Source organism: Plecotus auritus (assembly GCF_963455305.1).
Source record: "Plecotus auritus genome assembly, chromosome: 6".
In the NCBI taxonomy this organism is placed as follows: domain Eukaryota; kingdom Metazoa; phylum Chordata; class Mammalia; order Chiroptera; family Vespertilionidae; genus Plecotus; species Plecotus auritus.
The window spans coordinates 89520868-89537294 of NC_137773.1; the positions used below are offsets into that span (position 1 = coordinate 89520868).

General features: G+C 49.6%; 1 protein-coding gene across 9 annotated transcripts in view; it reads left to right on the forward strand.

Moving 5' to 3' along the window:
- Positions 1-16051, forward strand: part of SMARCA4 (SWI/SNF related BAF chromatin remodeling complex subunit ATPase 4) — a 100257-nt gene extending 84206 nt beyond the window's left edge. For 6 of the 9 annotated variants that reach the window (XM_080674940.1, XM_080674941.1, XM_080674935.1 and 3 more), the window contains 5 exons: positions 9705-9813; positions 10145-10246; positions 10978-11110; positions 11310-11452; positions 14166-16051. In XM_080674940.1, coding sequence (XP_080531066.1) covers positions 9705-9813; positions 10145-10246; positions 10978-11110; positions 11310-11452; positions 14166-14198 — 520 coding nt within the window. In that variant the 3' untranslated portion in view covers positions 14199-16051. The remainder of the gene's footprint in view (positions 1-9704; positions 9814-10144; positions 10247-10977; positions 11111-11309; positions 11453-14165) is intronic. The other 3 variants (XM_080674936.1, XM_080674933.1, XM_080674939.1) reach the window with 1 other exon arrangement.
- Positions 16052-16427: the final 376 nt, after the last annotated feature.

Consider the following 16427-nt stretch of genomic DNA (forward strand, 5'->3'; position numbering starts at 1 on the left):
AATGTTATCAGTACGATGTCAGCTTTTGAAATGAAGTCAGGAGCCTGCCTTGTGGGGCAGGAGGATGTGGTGGAGGGACCACAGGTGGGAGCCAGGGTTGCACCTTGATGCGGTGACTCACCTGAAGTGGCTCAGCCGTGCCTCTGCTGCATGTCTGAACAGGGATGCCCTTCCGCCAGCTGGCATCACTCGAAATGTTGCTTTTCACTGTTGGTTTCAAGATGCCCCAGTTATATTTAAATACCAGTGCAATCTTGTATAATACTCCCTTTGTATGTACATCCTTGTCCATATGAAGGTAATGTCCTGTCTTGTAAGCTTAGCTTCCTTCACATGTGTCAGATTCAGGGCTGCCTTGCCCCTCCCTCCCAAGGCCCCATGCGCCCTGTGAGTGGCACTTCCTGGAGTTGTGTGGGTGTCTGGCCTTCACAGCCATGGCAGCCTCATATGGGTTGTGGTGAAAATACACTTTGCACTGTAGGGCCCCTGGAGGGTCTATAGTACTGTGCCTTTGACCTGTGCTGGCACAGACGGCCCCAGGGCCCAGGGTGGCCTCAGGTAGAAGGGCTTCATAAGCAGAGCCTGAAGACTTAGCAGGAGCCCACCAGGGGAGGAGGAGGGAACGAACGTCACAGGAAGAGGAGACAGCGTGTGCAGAAGCCTGAAGGCTGAGTGCACAGGTTTCCCAGAGCAGACGAAGCTGAGGGGCGCCTACAGGGGTCAAGTCAGAGTGCCAGGCGTCACAGGTGCCTCTTGATGATTAGAAATCTCAGATGGCATCAAAGACTCCGCTGGTCAACAGCCAAAATCGAAATCTGAATTAGGAATTAAGTTGGAATTAAGAGTTTGCACTTCAAACGTAAACATACAAGTAAGTTAGTCACAGGCTCCTGGGTCAGATTGGTTCCTAGTTGTGGGGCTGTGAGTGCTGCCAGTTGGTGTCTTTGTTTCAGAAGCTCTGTCTACAGAAGCCAGTTAGCAGGTGTGCGGATACCTTGGGGCCTTGGGAAAGGTTTCGGAGAAGGAGAAGTGCATTTGCTGAGGTGCTGCCTCGGCAGGCAGGCCCCAGAGGGCCCCATGCAACCTTTGCATACCCCCAGGCCGCAGTCGCTGTAGGGGCTATGGGGCGAGTGCCCCAGAGATCTGGTTTCCATGTGCATCTCTACCTGTTTCCAAGTCTGCAGCACAAAAATTGAAGCCCCTGTGTGGGGTTATAGAGACCCCCAAGGAGATAACATGGGCCAGGCATGCAACTCAGAGACCACTGTGGGTGAAGAACGGCCCCAGCCTGATCCATGGTGGTGGCACCAGCAGCCCAGGCCTGGACCTAATGGGAACTGCCCAGGGCCTGCAGCACTTCCCTTTGCCCCTGCACCTCCATTGATAGAATCAAAAAGAAGGTGACTCTTCAGAGTTGAAAGGTTATACCTTGATTTGCAGGAAAAACTGGGACAACTTAACAAGCCCAGGGAAGGTTGTCAGGTTGAAGCATTCTTAGGAGAGGTCACTGAAGGTGGCTCCAAGATCCTCAGGATTGGCCCCTAGATGGGAGAGGGAGGGTGGGAGCTGTACCCTGAGGGGACAGGGAGGCCTCAGGGTTCTCTAGCCTCAGCCTTCAGAAGACCAGATGGTCCTTCATCTGGAGCCTGAGCCCAGAATGGGTGTCTCCAGAGGAAGAGGCGGCTCTGCCTGCGGGTCCAGGTCTGGGGTCAGCACTATCTGCAGGGCACCCAGCCAGGAGTCTCACCTGAGAGGCACTGAAATGAGATGTCTTCGAAAAGTGCTGATCCCATCATCAAGCCCCAGGCCAGCCTGAGAGTGGGTGCAGGCCGGGCTAAGGGCCCAGTGGGGCTCAGAGCCACAGGAGGATTAGCCAGGTGCCCGTGGAGCAGTGCTGTGGTTGTAAGCCTGCCATAGAATTTGCTGGAATAAGCTCCACCTGCCTTGTTTACCAGACTGTTTATCACGCAAAACAAAACAGGTTTAGAAGGGTCTTAAAACTAGAGTTATATAAAGCTTCAAACAGGACAGGGACAGATACCTGGACTCTGGAAATAAGTAGATTTGGGTGAACAGGTTGAACCTTGACCCCCTCCCTTCTGCCTCCCGTGGAGTCCTGTCCAGGAGAGAACTTTATAAAGTGCACAGTGCATTTCGTCAAGCTTGTGCTACTTCTGTATGCAAGGAAAACAGAAAAGGGGTGTTCATGACAATAGGAGATACTAAACAGGTAACACAGGAGGTATGAAATGAATGGTGGGAAAGGAAGAGGAAAAGGATGGGGGGAAAAGTCTGAAGATGAGGTTGCGTAAGTGAGAAATCACAAAAGAGGGTAAAATTTTAAATTAAGCCAAGAGACAGTTGGATAAAAGGATAAGATGAATTGAGAAATGTTGAACTGAGGTGAAACTAAAAATACAAGTTAACTAAGGTTAAAAATTAGCTGGAGGGAAGGAAGGAGTGCGTATGAGGTCTCTAAGTAGGTGTGGAAGTTGTCCATCAGTCTGTACTGCAGCAGCAGTTTCCGAGGCTGCTGACCCCAGATACCCCCAACCCATTCTCTGCATAGACCATAGGATCCTGGTGCCCTCGGTTCCCAATGTGGGGATTTGCAGTCCTTGGCACTTCAGAAGGAGCTTGAGACCCCCCTCTACCATGGACCTACCTGCTTGGCACTCAGAGCTGCTGACATTGATTAATTCAGAAAATCAAGCACAATTCTTGATGCCATGGTCCCCTAGCTCTGCAAAAAGTGGCCTTGAGCCTCCCTGCACTCACATGACCACCTCCGCAAGCCTCTGAAAAATGCTCTCTGCAGTGCCATAAACCTGTCACGGGTACTCTGTTCTTTGTCCTGGTCACCCACAGCTAATGCCTTCTGAGTGCCTGCCGCAGCACAACACAGCCTGCTTGAGAGAGCCGGCACATACACACAAAGTACATGCCACACCTAGGAGCACGTCTGGATTACGCTCCGGCTTCTGCTGCTTGCTCTGTGACCCAGGCCTTCTGTCTTTCTCCCCCAAAGCTCAGATCTTGCCTCCAAAATTTAGGTTTCAAACTAAGTTTCCCGGTTTGGGTTACTTGGAGGGGGGAGTCAAGATTTTTAAGAGATTTGGAATTTATATTTGAACTACATTGAGGCATGCACCCCCAGATGTGTTTTTGGCTCATTTGAAACTATTACCTCATTAGACAATCACCATCGGAACCTACAGCCAGTGTAGCACTTGGCATTCGGACCCTGCAACAAAGTCCCCCCATCCTCTCTGTGCACTGGAAGAGTGTGTGGAATGCAGGGCAGCCTACAAACCATTCTCACTGGTGAATATCATTTCCCTCTCACTCATGCTTAGAATTTTTTCTGTACTGCAAAGCTGTAAATTCAACACAAATAGATCTTTTAAGGTTGGATGGATGCTCAACTGGTGGAGGCTCCTAGTATATATTTGTAAGTAAGTGCATCTACCCCAGACTTCTTACTTTTCTGATCCTTAAGATATCCTTGACTTGGTAATGTGTCCAAAAATTAAGACTAGGAAATAATTCTATACTAGTACAATTCCCTTTTAATATGTTTCATCAATTCATTTTCAAACTTTATTGAGTACCTTCTGAGATCTGTTTCATATGAATATTTTGCTAAATCTGGTTTGAAAAATACTGAGTTGCTCATGTCCAGGACCTTTGTTGGCTCAGTTCACTGGTTGAGAGTCAAAAGAGAAAATGGTCCAGGTCTAGAAGGTGTCATTGAGAGATGTCATAAGAAAATTGTCTGAACTGGACTCTAGGAAGGAGAGCAGGGCTGAGGGAGTCCTTCCAGGCAGATTGGTACCACTTCTATCTTGAGCACCATCTTCAATCAATTGCTTGTGCCTGCCTGAGACCATGGGAGCTCAAGGGATAGTGCTGTGATCAATTTTTTATGTCTGCCCCATTAGAGGATGTGGAAGTTAGGACACCATCTGTCCTGGCCAGTTTGACTTAGTGGTTCTGTTCCTGGTCAAGGACATATTACTTGGACTGCAGGTTTTAATCCCTGCCCTGTTTGGGTGCATGCAGTAGTAACCAACCTGTGTGTCCCTCTCACATTGATGTCTCCCTGCCCCCCTCTCTAAAAACCAATGGAAAAAAATATCCTCGAATGAAGGTTAAAAAAAAAAAATCTGGCCTGCCACCTGTGTATGGATAGCCTGTGAATTAAGAATGGTGTTGTTTTTTAGATGATTTTGAGAAAATTAAAAGACTACTATCTCATGATGTGAAATGATGTGAAATTCAGATTTCATTGTTTATAAATAAAGTTTTATTGGAACACAGTCAGAGCCCATTCGCCTGTAAAGTCTGTGGCTGCTTTTGTGCAACAATGGCCAAGTTGAATAATTGTGACAGATATGGTATGGCCCACAAAGCCTAAAATATTTACAGTGACTGTTTACAGAAAAGCGTTGCTGACCCTTGATTTAGAGTGGGGTATGATATAGGAGGTAGAGTCGCTGACTTAGCCCAGGGGCTAAGTCCTGCCTGCCACCAATTTTCTGTGTGTGTGTGTGTGTGTATAGCCACCTTTCATAGTCTCTGTGGTTTTTTCCATCTGTTTAGCGAGGGGTACTGATAGATGATCCCTTAGATACTGAAAGTCCATGCTTCTGTATTTTCAGGGCTCTGTTGTTCTCTTCTGATTCTTTGTTCCTCTTCCAGGAGAGGTAATTTTATTTTAAGGCTAAACCAAATAATATACTCAAAGGGATGTGTCAATTCAGACTTTTGGCTTCTGCACACCAGGAACCCAGTTCTAAGCCCTTCTGGCAGAGAAGGGATTTCTTTGGCCTGGAGGCCATGGAGGAGTTAATGAAGACTAGTTCTTGGGACCTAGAGTCGTCAGTCACCTCTCTCCTCCCACGGTTCTCATGGCTGAACCATGGCTACCACAAGCGACTGCTGCTTCCCCAGCTGCTGGTAGAAAATCCCAGAGAAGGACTATGCTTGGCTGGCTGGTGCTGTGGTCCTGCTTGATGATGGTCAGCCCCACCAGAACCCCAAGTTAGTGTAGGGGAGGGCACTTTTCCACAGAGAGGCAGACACTGTCTGTGCAGGTTAAATAATAAGGGTCCCCACCAAGGCTATTCAAGCTCCAAGGAGAAAGGCTTGTAAAATTAGACAAGACTTTGGTCTCTCTGAGCACCTCCTGCATATCATGTCCTGTTGTAGTGATGGGGACTGGGCAGTGATGAGGTTGAGGAAAGTCCCTGCTCTGGCAGCTGACATCTAGAGGTAGAATAACATCATTTTTCTCATCATCATATGGATTGTCAGCAACAGCCATGGTTGCTATTGCCAAACCGGTGACAGCCTGAGCTAGAGGCATTAGGGCCATGGCAGGCGCTTCCTTCCTTCCTGTCTGAATTGGGGTCATGGGGCTGATGCTGACAGCTTCATGATTCTTCCATGCTCCTTCATTTTCATCCCACCCCTGCCAGGACTGCCGGACATGGTCAGAGCTGGGGATGGAGTTCCGAACAACTGTCTGCAGGAGCTTTTTCAGAGCAAGTCTCACAAGATAGGAGGTGTGCTCTGCAGTGGGACTCCTGGTAGTTGTTACAGAGTGTTTTCTATAGCGGGATGGTGTATTAATGACCACACGGGGTTGGGGGTGGTGAGGCACCCAGGTTCAAGCCCTGTCCTGTGACCCTGAGGCTTTCACTCTGAGCTCTCTCTTCCTCCATTCATCAAATGTTTTTTGAGCACCTGCTGCATACTAGGCTTTGTTCCAGGTGACACAGACAGAACAGTGAATAAAACAGGCAAGGCCTCTGCCCTCATGGCTCGTGTTCTGGGTGTGGTGGGATGAATGGTAACTTCTATGGACAGAAACCAACCAGGGTGACCGGCCTCATATCTAATCATGTAAAAAGGTGAAAATATCCAAACTTCTAGAAAATATCTCTGTGACCTGGGAGTAGGCAAAGATTTCTCTAACAGGGCAGGAGAAACGCCAGTTATAAGAGGAAATACTGATAAATTAGACTTTGATTAACACTAGTATCTACTCACCTAAAGACCATCCAGGGAGTAAGAAGACACGCCATAGATTGGAGAAGGGGTTGCAATAAATATGTCCAACAGAGCACTCCCAGGGGAAGCAAAGACATGAACAGGTGTGTCTGACAGGCTGTCAGACCCCAGTGCACCTGTGTAAAGGTGGACATGTGAATTAAAACCACAAAGCGATAACAATGCACAGCAGGATGTAGACCACCCACATCGAGGAGGAGCGACGGAAGCAAGTGCATCTGCACAGAACCAGGATGCTCACCTGCTGCTGGAGTGGACACAGGCTCAGTAGCTACCGGAGCTGGGTGTCCTCTGCCCTGTGACCCAGCACTTCTGCTCCCAGGTAAATTCCCGAGAGATGCGAGCCGAAAAGTCAGACACAAGTGTCCACAACCACTTGTTTTATATAATATCCCAAGCCAGACACGGCCTGCGTGCCCCTCAACAGCAGATGGATAAGTGGACCACAGGGGGTGCCTGCTCTGTAGCACAAAGCAGTTACTAAACAGTGAACTGCTACCTGCACCAACAGGTAAATCTCACGGATGGCAGTGAGGGGCACTGCCAGGCCTGGGGGCTCACCCTGTGTGATCCTGTAACATCAAGTTCAAGAAAAAGCCAAGCTCAGCCAGTGTCAAAGGTCAGGGAGGCTCACAGGAGCCTTGGGCACCTCAGGGAGCCAAGTGCTGAAGATGTGTGCCTTTGTCTTACAGCTCACGCCTCCTTTTTTATTAAGAGGTCTGAGAGCAAGGTGGACAGGGGTCAGAACACTCTCAGGAGAAGGTGACATTTGTGCTGAGGGAGGGCAGAATCCTGGGTTTCTTAGGAGAGCAGTGACGTGGGCCCTGACGTGGGTGTGAGGGGGTACAGAGAGGGACACTGACATCAGAGGCCGTGGACAGTCCATCCTGGAGGACTGTGCGACTTGTCAGAAGGACTTTGGGATTTATTTACAGGAGGTGGAGAGCTGTGGGGTATCCACCTCTGATAAAGAGATGAGGAGGGCCCAGCCAGCATGGCTCAATAGTTGAATGTTGACCTATGAACCAGGAGGTCACCGGTTCGATTCCTGGTCAGGGCACATGCCCAAGTTGTGGGCTCTATCCACAGAGTGGGGCGTGCAGGAGTCATCTCATCATTGATCTTTTTATCACTCCTCCCTTCTCTGAAATCAATAAAAACATATTAAATAAAGAGAGAGATGAGGGTTGGTAAGCCAGTCTGGATGGCTCTTGATCTCAAGCCAATGGCTTGGGGTTTAGTGGACTGACTCTCCAAGGGACTTCTGAGCAATTAAAATCTTAAATCAGTGGCTTTCCAAGAAGCCTTGGCTGTCTGAGAGAGGACAGCTTTAAAAGGCCCTGTGGTTCTGGCACCCTCTCCCTCCTCGTGTACACCCAGGTCAAGGTCTCTGCACTCAGAGCTTATTTCAGTTGAGAAGGGTTGTCGGGCTGGTGGCAGGTGGGCCTTTATTCCTCAAAGACGTGATTTCCCCCAGAGATTTATAAGAGGAAGCCCTGTTTCTTGGCTCTCAAACAATTTCTTAGGCTGGCAGAGGAGAGGGGGGTCTTATGAAACTTTCTGCTCTATTACAGCACTAGAGTTCCACCTCTGGAGCTTCCTAGAGGGCCACATGCACCCCTGAGGCCGGCCACCTGCATGGATTTCACAGGTGACAGGGCGTGTGGCCAGGCTCCACTGGCCCTGGCACTTCAAGCAGGGCTTTCCAAGCTGGAAGTCTGTGCCCAGTAGTGGGCTGTGAAGTGAATTTTGTGGGTCCCAGCTGGCATTTCTCAGTGAGATAGAGTAGAAATTGGATTCCATTGCACTTTGTAAGGGAGACTAATGCCCCACAGAACTTGTTATTTTACACGTGTGGGTGAGAGTCCTGGGTCAGAGTGTAAAATGCAATGCTCCCCAACATCGTGCCAAAGTGTGGGATGACACTGCCGTGAGAAAGGAGGGCTCTGCATGTTTTGTTACCTGTTCTCATTTTTGGAGTTTACACAAATGAATTCCAGTTGCTTGTTGCCAAACCACCCACCCGCCTGTTCATGAGAGAAAGGAAGCCTGTGTCAGGGAGGAGCTCCCTGGCTGGGAAGGACAGCCTGGAAGTGGTGTGCCCTCCTGTACCTGTGACACCTGACCCTGCACAGGGCAGGACAGAAAGCAGGAGGCGGTCACTTACTGGTGTCCTCATGTAACACTGGGAGGAAGGCAAGGCCCGAGGTGAGCTGTGTCCTGCCAGGGCAGGCTGAACTTTTGCCTTAGTTCCTTCATCACAACAATTAAAATAACAGTGTGATGAGAACCCGCGTTAAAGTGTGTCTGGCCCACAGCAAGTGATGGCAGTTGTCCAAGGCAAGTAAGGTGCAGGGAGCGGGTTCCAGCCCGTCTTTCAGGCCAGGGCCCTCATGATGCACAAAAACCCCAGATGAACAAAGGCTTCCAGGGATCCCACTGGGAACAGCCCTGGGGAGGCGGTGCTGGCCAAGCTGCTCCCTAAGGCCATTATGAAATTGGGGCATCCAGCGACAAAACCCGAAGAGCAGTTGTGTTGTCACTACTGTCTTCCAGAATAGTAAACAAAAACAAGAGGAGTGGGGACAAACTTGGGGGTGGAGTGGGCAGGCTGCTCTGTCCTTTGAGAATTCCGTTGAAAAGAAAAGGAAAGCAGTTGAGCCAAAGGGGCTCCGCCTAGAGGCAGCTCTGGGCCTGAATCCACGGTCTCAGATGTGACTGAAAAGCCTGAGTGGTGAAGCAGCCGGAAGGAGATGGGGCAGCTGAGCGGCAGGACCTGGATAAAAGCACAGCTGGGATGTGTAGGCACCTGGGTAGGGAGAGAGGCCTGGAGAGCAAGGTTGCCACCAGGTCACCAACTCCCCAGATGGCCCTGGGCCTCTGCTGGCTGTTTTGGAGCCCCAGCAGGACGGAACCCCTGGGGCACATTAGGTTCCTGGAGGCAGAACCGCCATCCTCCAGGCTGGCTGAACAGCAGGGAGACTGGCACAGGGGGCATTGTCTTCTCCCCTGATCCTTGAGGTCTTGAATCCAGGTCCTGCTTACTCCCTCCCCGGAATGATATCTCATCTGAGCTCCTGTCCCTAAGGCTCAGGTGTGGCGCAACCTGCTGGCCTGCTGCATAGGTTTCTCCACGAGTGAGACCCAGGAGTGGGTGCAGGAGGCCCGGTCGTCTCTCATGGGTACACGTGCCACATCTTTCCTCAGCTCCCTGTGGAAAACAAGGAATCTGAGGAAAGGGCCAGAAAACAGCTTTTATCTTTAACATCTTGCTGGGGGGCATCTTTCTCCCTGGGTTTTTGCCAGATTCTCTGACGGTCACTGCTCCTAAGTGCTGCCTGCAAGAGACACACAACATGCTTGCAAACAGTCACCTCTCTGAAAATGCTGGTGCTCAGCGCTCCCAGCACCGAGCAAACTGGTATTTGCCTCATGCATAATCGTTATCTGTCCAGTGCCAAGGCTGGCTTTGTGGCACATGGGCTGAGGGGGTCGGGGAAGTTGGGTGAGCTCAGAGCCTGGATTGAAATACTTCCCTGACCTCTCCATGCATGGTTGCCTCTCCGGAATGTTCCAGGCTCCCCCAGTTGGCAGGGCCTGTGAGTAATGTCCGTTCTGTTCCCTTACAGTAGTAGTGGACGTCAGCTCAGCGAGGTGTTCATCCAGCTGCCCTCCCGCAAGGAGCTGCCCGAGTACTACGAGCTCATCCGCAAGCCCGTGGACTTCAAGAAGATTAAGGTAACCCCAGCGTGGGGGGAGGGGCTCTCTCACTGACCCAGGACCATGGGCCCCCTGGCTAGAGACCCAATCATTGTCTCTTGGGGTTCCTTGTGGCCCCAAGTGTCCCAAGGATGTGTCACCAGGCCACCAGCGTTCGGGACTCCTGCAGGGTTACCCAGACTTCAGGCCTCAATCATGTGGCTCTTGTGTTCAGTGGGTCTGGGCTTCTGAGTCTGCACAGAGGAGCCCGAGACTGGGCTGTGACCTTGTTAAGCAGAGGGACTCCCAGCCCCAGGTCCCCAGGCACAAGGAGGAGCCCAGCGGTAAGGCTGCTCTCTGGTCCCCGCAGGAGCGCATCCGCAACCACAAGTACCGTAGCCTCAACGACTTGGAAAAGGATGTCATGCTGCTGTGCCAGAACGCGCAGACCTTCAACCTGGAAGGCTCCCTGGTAAGGGGGCGCCCCTTCCCAGCCTTTGCCACCTTCACAGCTGGGCCCCAAACTACCATGCTCCTCGCTCCAGTTTGAATTGACTGGTGTAAAAATAATTCTCAACAATTTGGAATATTTTACTTATTAGAAAAGCAGTATGTGTTCATTACTGAAAAAAAGGGCAGAAAATAAAGGCAAGTAAAATAGAGAAAGGAGACTCAGTCCCATCCATCCAGGTGGCCCTGTGAACAACTCCTGTTTATCTTGGAATTTTATTTGGAATTCACTAGGGAACTCTTGAAAGGAATCTTACGGATGTTTCCTTTCCTATGATGAAATTAACACACAGTCTCAGTGTAGCAAAGTTTTGCCAAGTGTGTTTGGGATAGGTGCCTCCTGGAAAAGGTTTTATAGTAATAAATTTGGGGAAAATAAGGGATGTGCATTTCTGGTTACTGCAGATCACGGAGCCTTTAAAAGTGCTCACTGTGATTCTGGGGGAGGATCCTTCAGCTCTTTCTTTGTTTGGCGGGGGTGTGTATGTGTGAGTGTGTGTTTTTACCTTCAGCTATTTCTAAACTAACACACCTGACCTTTTATCTGGAACCATTTCATAATCCTGATGTTCTCTTGGGCACCGATTGGGAAAGGACAGTTGAGATGTCCCTCTGTCCCACATGGGCCAATCTGGCCAGAGCTCCCCCTCCATTATGCCCCAGCCCTCTCAATACCCGCGTGTTTCTGCCCAGATCTACGAAGACTCCATTGTCCTACAGTCCGTTTTCACCAGCGTGCGGCAGAAAATAGAGAAAGAGGATGACAGCGAAGGCGAGGAGAGCGAGGAGGAGGAGGAGGGCGAGGAGGAAGGCTCGGAGTCTGAGTGTGAGTCCTGGGGTATCTGGGTGGGTGGTTGTGGCTTCCTGGGATAGTCAGGATCACAGGGTTCATGCCCACCTGAGAGAACCAGAGGTCTCGTGCCCCGTCCATTCACAACCTGCCCAGCTCCCAGGTGCCCCCAACTTGGGAGAGCACGGCATCTCTCCCAAGCTAATGTTTCCCCCCCTTTTTGATCCCACCCCAGCCCGCTCGGTTAAAGTGAAGATCAAGCTGGGCCGGAAGGAGAAGGCACAGGATCGGCTGAAGGGGGGCCGGCGGCGGCCAAGCCGTGGGTCCCGGGCCAAGCCGGTGGTGAGTGACGATGACAGTGAGGAGGAACAGGAAGAGGTAAGCCCCAAGGCCCTGGAACAGGCAGGAGGTCCAGTGGCAGTTGGGTCATTGGAAGTCCATCCCCATGCCAGCTCCTGGACCCATACCAGGTGTACCGGTTAATAATGCGGATTTTTTTCAATCGATGGAGTTACACATAGGTTTGTATATATGCGATTTGATATGTATGTTATTTTGTTGTATTGATAGCAAGCTTCAAAACTTCATATGTCAAATTTGCTGAAGGTGTTAACATCAGAGATATTTTTACACTTAAAAATGTCGAATTTCGTGCCAACGAAAGAGCATTTGCGGGAAGTTTTAATTCATTACTTTATTTTGAAGAAAAGTGCTGCTGAAAGTTATTGTATACTTTGGGAAGCTTATGGTGAAAGTGCTCCATCTCAAGATACTTGTGAACACTGGTTTAAACGCTTTAAAAGTGATGATTTCAATGTGAAAGACAAAGAACGTCCAGGTCAACCGAAAAAGTTTGAAGACCAACAATTACAAGCATTATTGGATGAAGATGCATATCAAACTCAAAAACAACTTGCAGAAAGATTAAATGTTGCTCAGCAAACAATTCCTGATCGTTTACAAGCAATGGGAAAGATTTCAAAGGAAGGAAAATGGCTGCCACATCAACTGAACGAAATACAAATGGAAAACCGAAAAGTCATCGGTAAAATGTTGCTTCAACGGCACAAAAGAAAGTCTTTTTTGCATCGAATTGTGACTGGCGATGAAAAGTGGATTTATTTTGAGAATCCCAAACGCACAAAATCATGGGTTGATCCAGGTCAACCATCAACATCGACTGCAAGGCCAAATCGCTTTGGAAAGAAGACAATGCTCTGCATTTGGTGGGATCAGGAAGGTGTGGTGTATTATGAGCTTCTAAAACCAGGTGAAACCGTTACTACTGATTGCTACCGACAACAAATAATCAATTTGAATGACGCTTTGATTGTAAAACGACCAGAATGGGCCAGAAGACACGGCAAAGTAATTTTGCTTCATGATGACGCACCATCACACACTTCAAAACCAGTTAAAGACACGTTAAAAAATCTTGCCTGGGAAGTATTAACCCACCGCCGTATTCACCAGACCTTGCTCCTTCAGATTACCACTTGTTCTGATCGATGACACATGCACTTTCTGAGCAGCACTTCAAAACGTACGAAGAAGTGGAAAATTGGGTCTCTGAATCGTTTGCCTAGAAACAAGAAAAGTTCTGTTGGGACGGTATCCACAAATTACCTGAAAGATGGGGAAATGTGTAGCTAGCGATGGACATTATTTTGAATAAAGCACTTCTGATGTTCTCTTGAAATTATCGTGTTTTCTGATTATAAAATCCGCATTATTAACTGGTACACCTGTTAGGCTCTCACATCCCCACTCCACAGATGGGGAAGCTGAGGCTCATCGTTATATGACATGTAACTTAAGCCCAAGTCCATGTGACGCTAAAACCAGTCCTCTGCACCAGTGGGCGTCTGGGGACAGGGTGGGTATCCCGTTCTGTTCCCACTGCAGCAGCCTGCACAGCTGCCTGCCAGGACCCCAGGGCTGTCCTGCCATGGCCCTATAGGTGGGGCCAGGTCTTTTTTGAGCTCAGGGGCAGGAGACACTGGGATTCGAGATGCCCCTGTACGGTCCCTGTCCCCTCAGCCTTCCCAAGCAGACACAGTGCCTTGCCGTCCAGTTACAGCTGTCACAGTGTCCTTAACCCCATGTGCCTGGGTCTCTGCGCTCGGGGCTCTGTTCTGGCCAGCCTGGGAGGATTTCCTAACAACGCTACTGGCTTAAAAAAGACCTGGATCCACAATCATAAAATGGTATGGAGCAAAAACCATGAATGGGGCCGATGCATGTCCCCTGTTGCAGGCTGTGGTCCCACACACTGGGAAGAAGCAGCAGGCTTGTCAAGCCCACAGTTGGGGGATATGGGGTGCGGGAGCAGACCCATGTGCTGAGTCTAAATAAGCTTTGCCTCCTGGTCCCAGTCCAGACACCTGGCCCTTCCCTGAGGTGGGACCTGGGCAGTTAGTTCACTTTACTTCCGAGCCTCAGTTTCCGCTTCTACAAAGCCGAGAGGTGGACTGGATTATGGGGCCAGGCTCCTGGCCAAGCTCAGTAGATGCCATTTTGGTGTTGCTCTTCTTCTATAGCCATTTGTAATAATAGCAAAACTAAGTACCTTGCAATAAATCTGACTGAAGACATGCATGACCTTCTGAGGGTGTCAGTGCTGCCCTGAACACGAGGAGGTGTGCCCGTGCTTCAGGAGAGGAGGTCTGGACTATAAGAGTGCCCCACCTGCCCAGTCCAGATCCAGCAGGGCATTTTATGGCCCTTGCCAAGCTGCTCAAAATGTTTAAACAGCAGAGCAAAGATGGTCAGGAACAGCCACGGTGGTTTTGAAATGCAAGGTCAGGGGCACAAGGACAGGGCAAACAGCAGTGGGATGAAACAGGGAGGACCTGGTGAGACTCCCAGATTCCAAGGAAGAGTCCGTGTGGGTACAGGGCCAGTCCTCAGGCGACAGATGGCGTGGCAGAAGGGGCTGAGGCCAGAGACGGCTCCACCTCCAGCCTCACAGTGCCTGTGCTGCTCACACACACCCAGGAAAAGCAGTTCCATTGCCTCCACCAGTGTTTCAGTCTCAGGGTCCCCTCCAGGATGCAGACAACTCATGCTCTCTTCTCCTGTCCCCCTCCAGGACCGCTCAGGAAGTGGCAGCGAGGAAGACTGAATCCGGACATTCCAGAGTCGACCCCAAGCCCCTCGTCCCAGAGCCGAGGCGGTGTAGCTCTTAGCAGTAACGGGTAGCAGCAGATGTAGTTTCAGACGTGGGGTATAACTGTATAAACAAAAATCTTCCATATTTATACGGCAGAGAAGATGTAGGGCTGTTTGTGTCTGGTCCTGTCCTGGCATCAGTAGCGTTTGTTAACAGCATTAACTGTTTAAAATGGCAAAAAAAAGAATTATGAATTGGGGAACACACGGCACCTGTTTTTCTTTTCCTTTCCTGGCAGTACTGTTGCGGCCGCAGTTTGGAATCACTGTAGTTTAAGCCGTGGATGCATGTGTGTAGCCGTCCACTCCTTGTACTGTATTTTATTGGACAGGTCACACTCGCTGGGGCCCGGGGTCCGCAGGCCCGGCGGGGGTATGTCAGTGTCACTGGATGTCAAACAGTAATAAATTAAACCAACAGCAAAACTCAGCCCTTTGCCTTCTTCTAGTGGACTGGTTCCCGCTCCTGGCGCATTGGTGGTGAAGCCTGGCAGCCTGGAGGAGCCTCGTGTCCTCCTGTCACCAGCTCCCAGGTAGCCTCTCACGGTGGATACTGAGGCTGACCTCTCACCATCTAAGGACAAGCTCAGGCTGTTGGCCCTGCTGGGTGCCACTGTCATTTCCATCCTTTGTTCAAGCCTGCCCTGTCACAGGAAGCAAGCAGCGTGGTCCCTGCCCTGCCTGCAGCCACGGTGGGATCAGGGAGATGGTCACATGAACAGGCATGCCATACAAAGCGGTCAGTGCTTTCAAGTCCACCATCTGGACCCCCACAGGGAACGGTTCTATTGGCCGCTCTTGTCCTCAGTGTAGGTCACACTTTCCTGTTTCTTTGCATGTCTTGGAATTTGTTGTTCAAAAGTGGGCATTTTATTTTATTTTTTATTTATTGATTTTTTTTTTTTTTTTCTTGTATGTGCCCTGACTGGGGATCGAACCCTGTAACCGTGGCATATCAGGATAACGCTCTAACCAACTGAGCTATGCAGCCAGGGGTAAAAGTCGACATTTAAAAAATAGATTGTCACAACTCTGAATTCCGATTCCTCCCAAGGAGAGTTGTGTTTTGTTTTGTTTATTGTTTGCTTAGTCATTGCTGAACTAACTACAGGTTATGTCTCCCCAACAGTGTGCAGCAGCTGATGGCTGCTCAGTTCTTGTTTGTTTGTTTGTTTTTAATTCTTTAATTTTAATCTGGCTTCCTCTCAGAGTTACAACAGATCAGCCTAGTTTCAAGGTCAGCTTGTGATGGCTCAGAGGTGGTGCTCAAACACCGGAGTCAGTGAGGCCCTGTGCCAGTGGCCTGGGCTCAGGCATTTTCCAAGTCGGACCTTTGCTCCCTACCCGTCCCTCTTGCATTTTCTCAGCACATGCACACAGCCTCCCTGTGAGCAAGTTGCACAGATTTGTGGGTTGACAGGGCTCTCTCCAGCTCTCCCAAGCATGCGTGTGGCCCCTCGGGATATATGGGGCCAACTGAGGCTGTCTCATTCCCTGGACTTCCTGTCTGACTTTATCAATCTTTGAGACCAGGATCCCCACTTAAGCTAGTTAGGAGACCTCCTCAGCCTTGCCCATTCCTTCTACTCTGAGATCCCTACTACTTCCAGTATCCCCAGGGCCTGAGGCTTCCCACTCAGCTCCAAATCAAGTCAGCCTCCTCCAGCAGTGATTTTCATGGCAGTGGGAAGAAGCTGGGAGGCCCCGGTGGGAAAATGGGGGAGACAACCCCAGGCAAAAATTCCTATCTCCACTGCTCTGTCATTCTTTCAGTTTTCTTGAATAAATGCTTAATATGTCAAATGCCTTTGATAAATCTCCAGAATCCTGATATGGTTGTTTTTGACAACACTGTAGTTTCATTGTTGATGCTGTTAGGGATGAGATTTGCCAAGATCCTCACATCATTTTGCAAGTCTCCCCCCCCGCCCCTTTATTCCCCCTTAATAGCTTTGTCTTTATTTTAATACATTTGAATTTATTCTAATTTTTACAGAAAATCAACTCACCAAACCCTTGGTTTCATGGTATTCAGGATGAGACCAATTTAAAATATTAGTCCCTTGAGAGGGGAAAAGAGTACACTTAGAACTGGAAAATGAGAAAAATATGATGCTATAGTTTGAGAATTCTGACTTAAGTTAGACACGAGTTCATATCTCTCATGTCAGAGTCTGGAGTT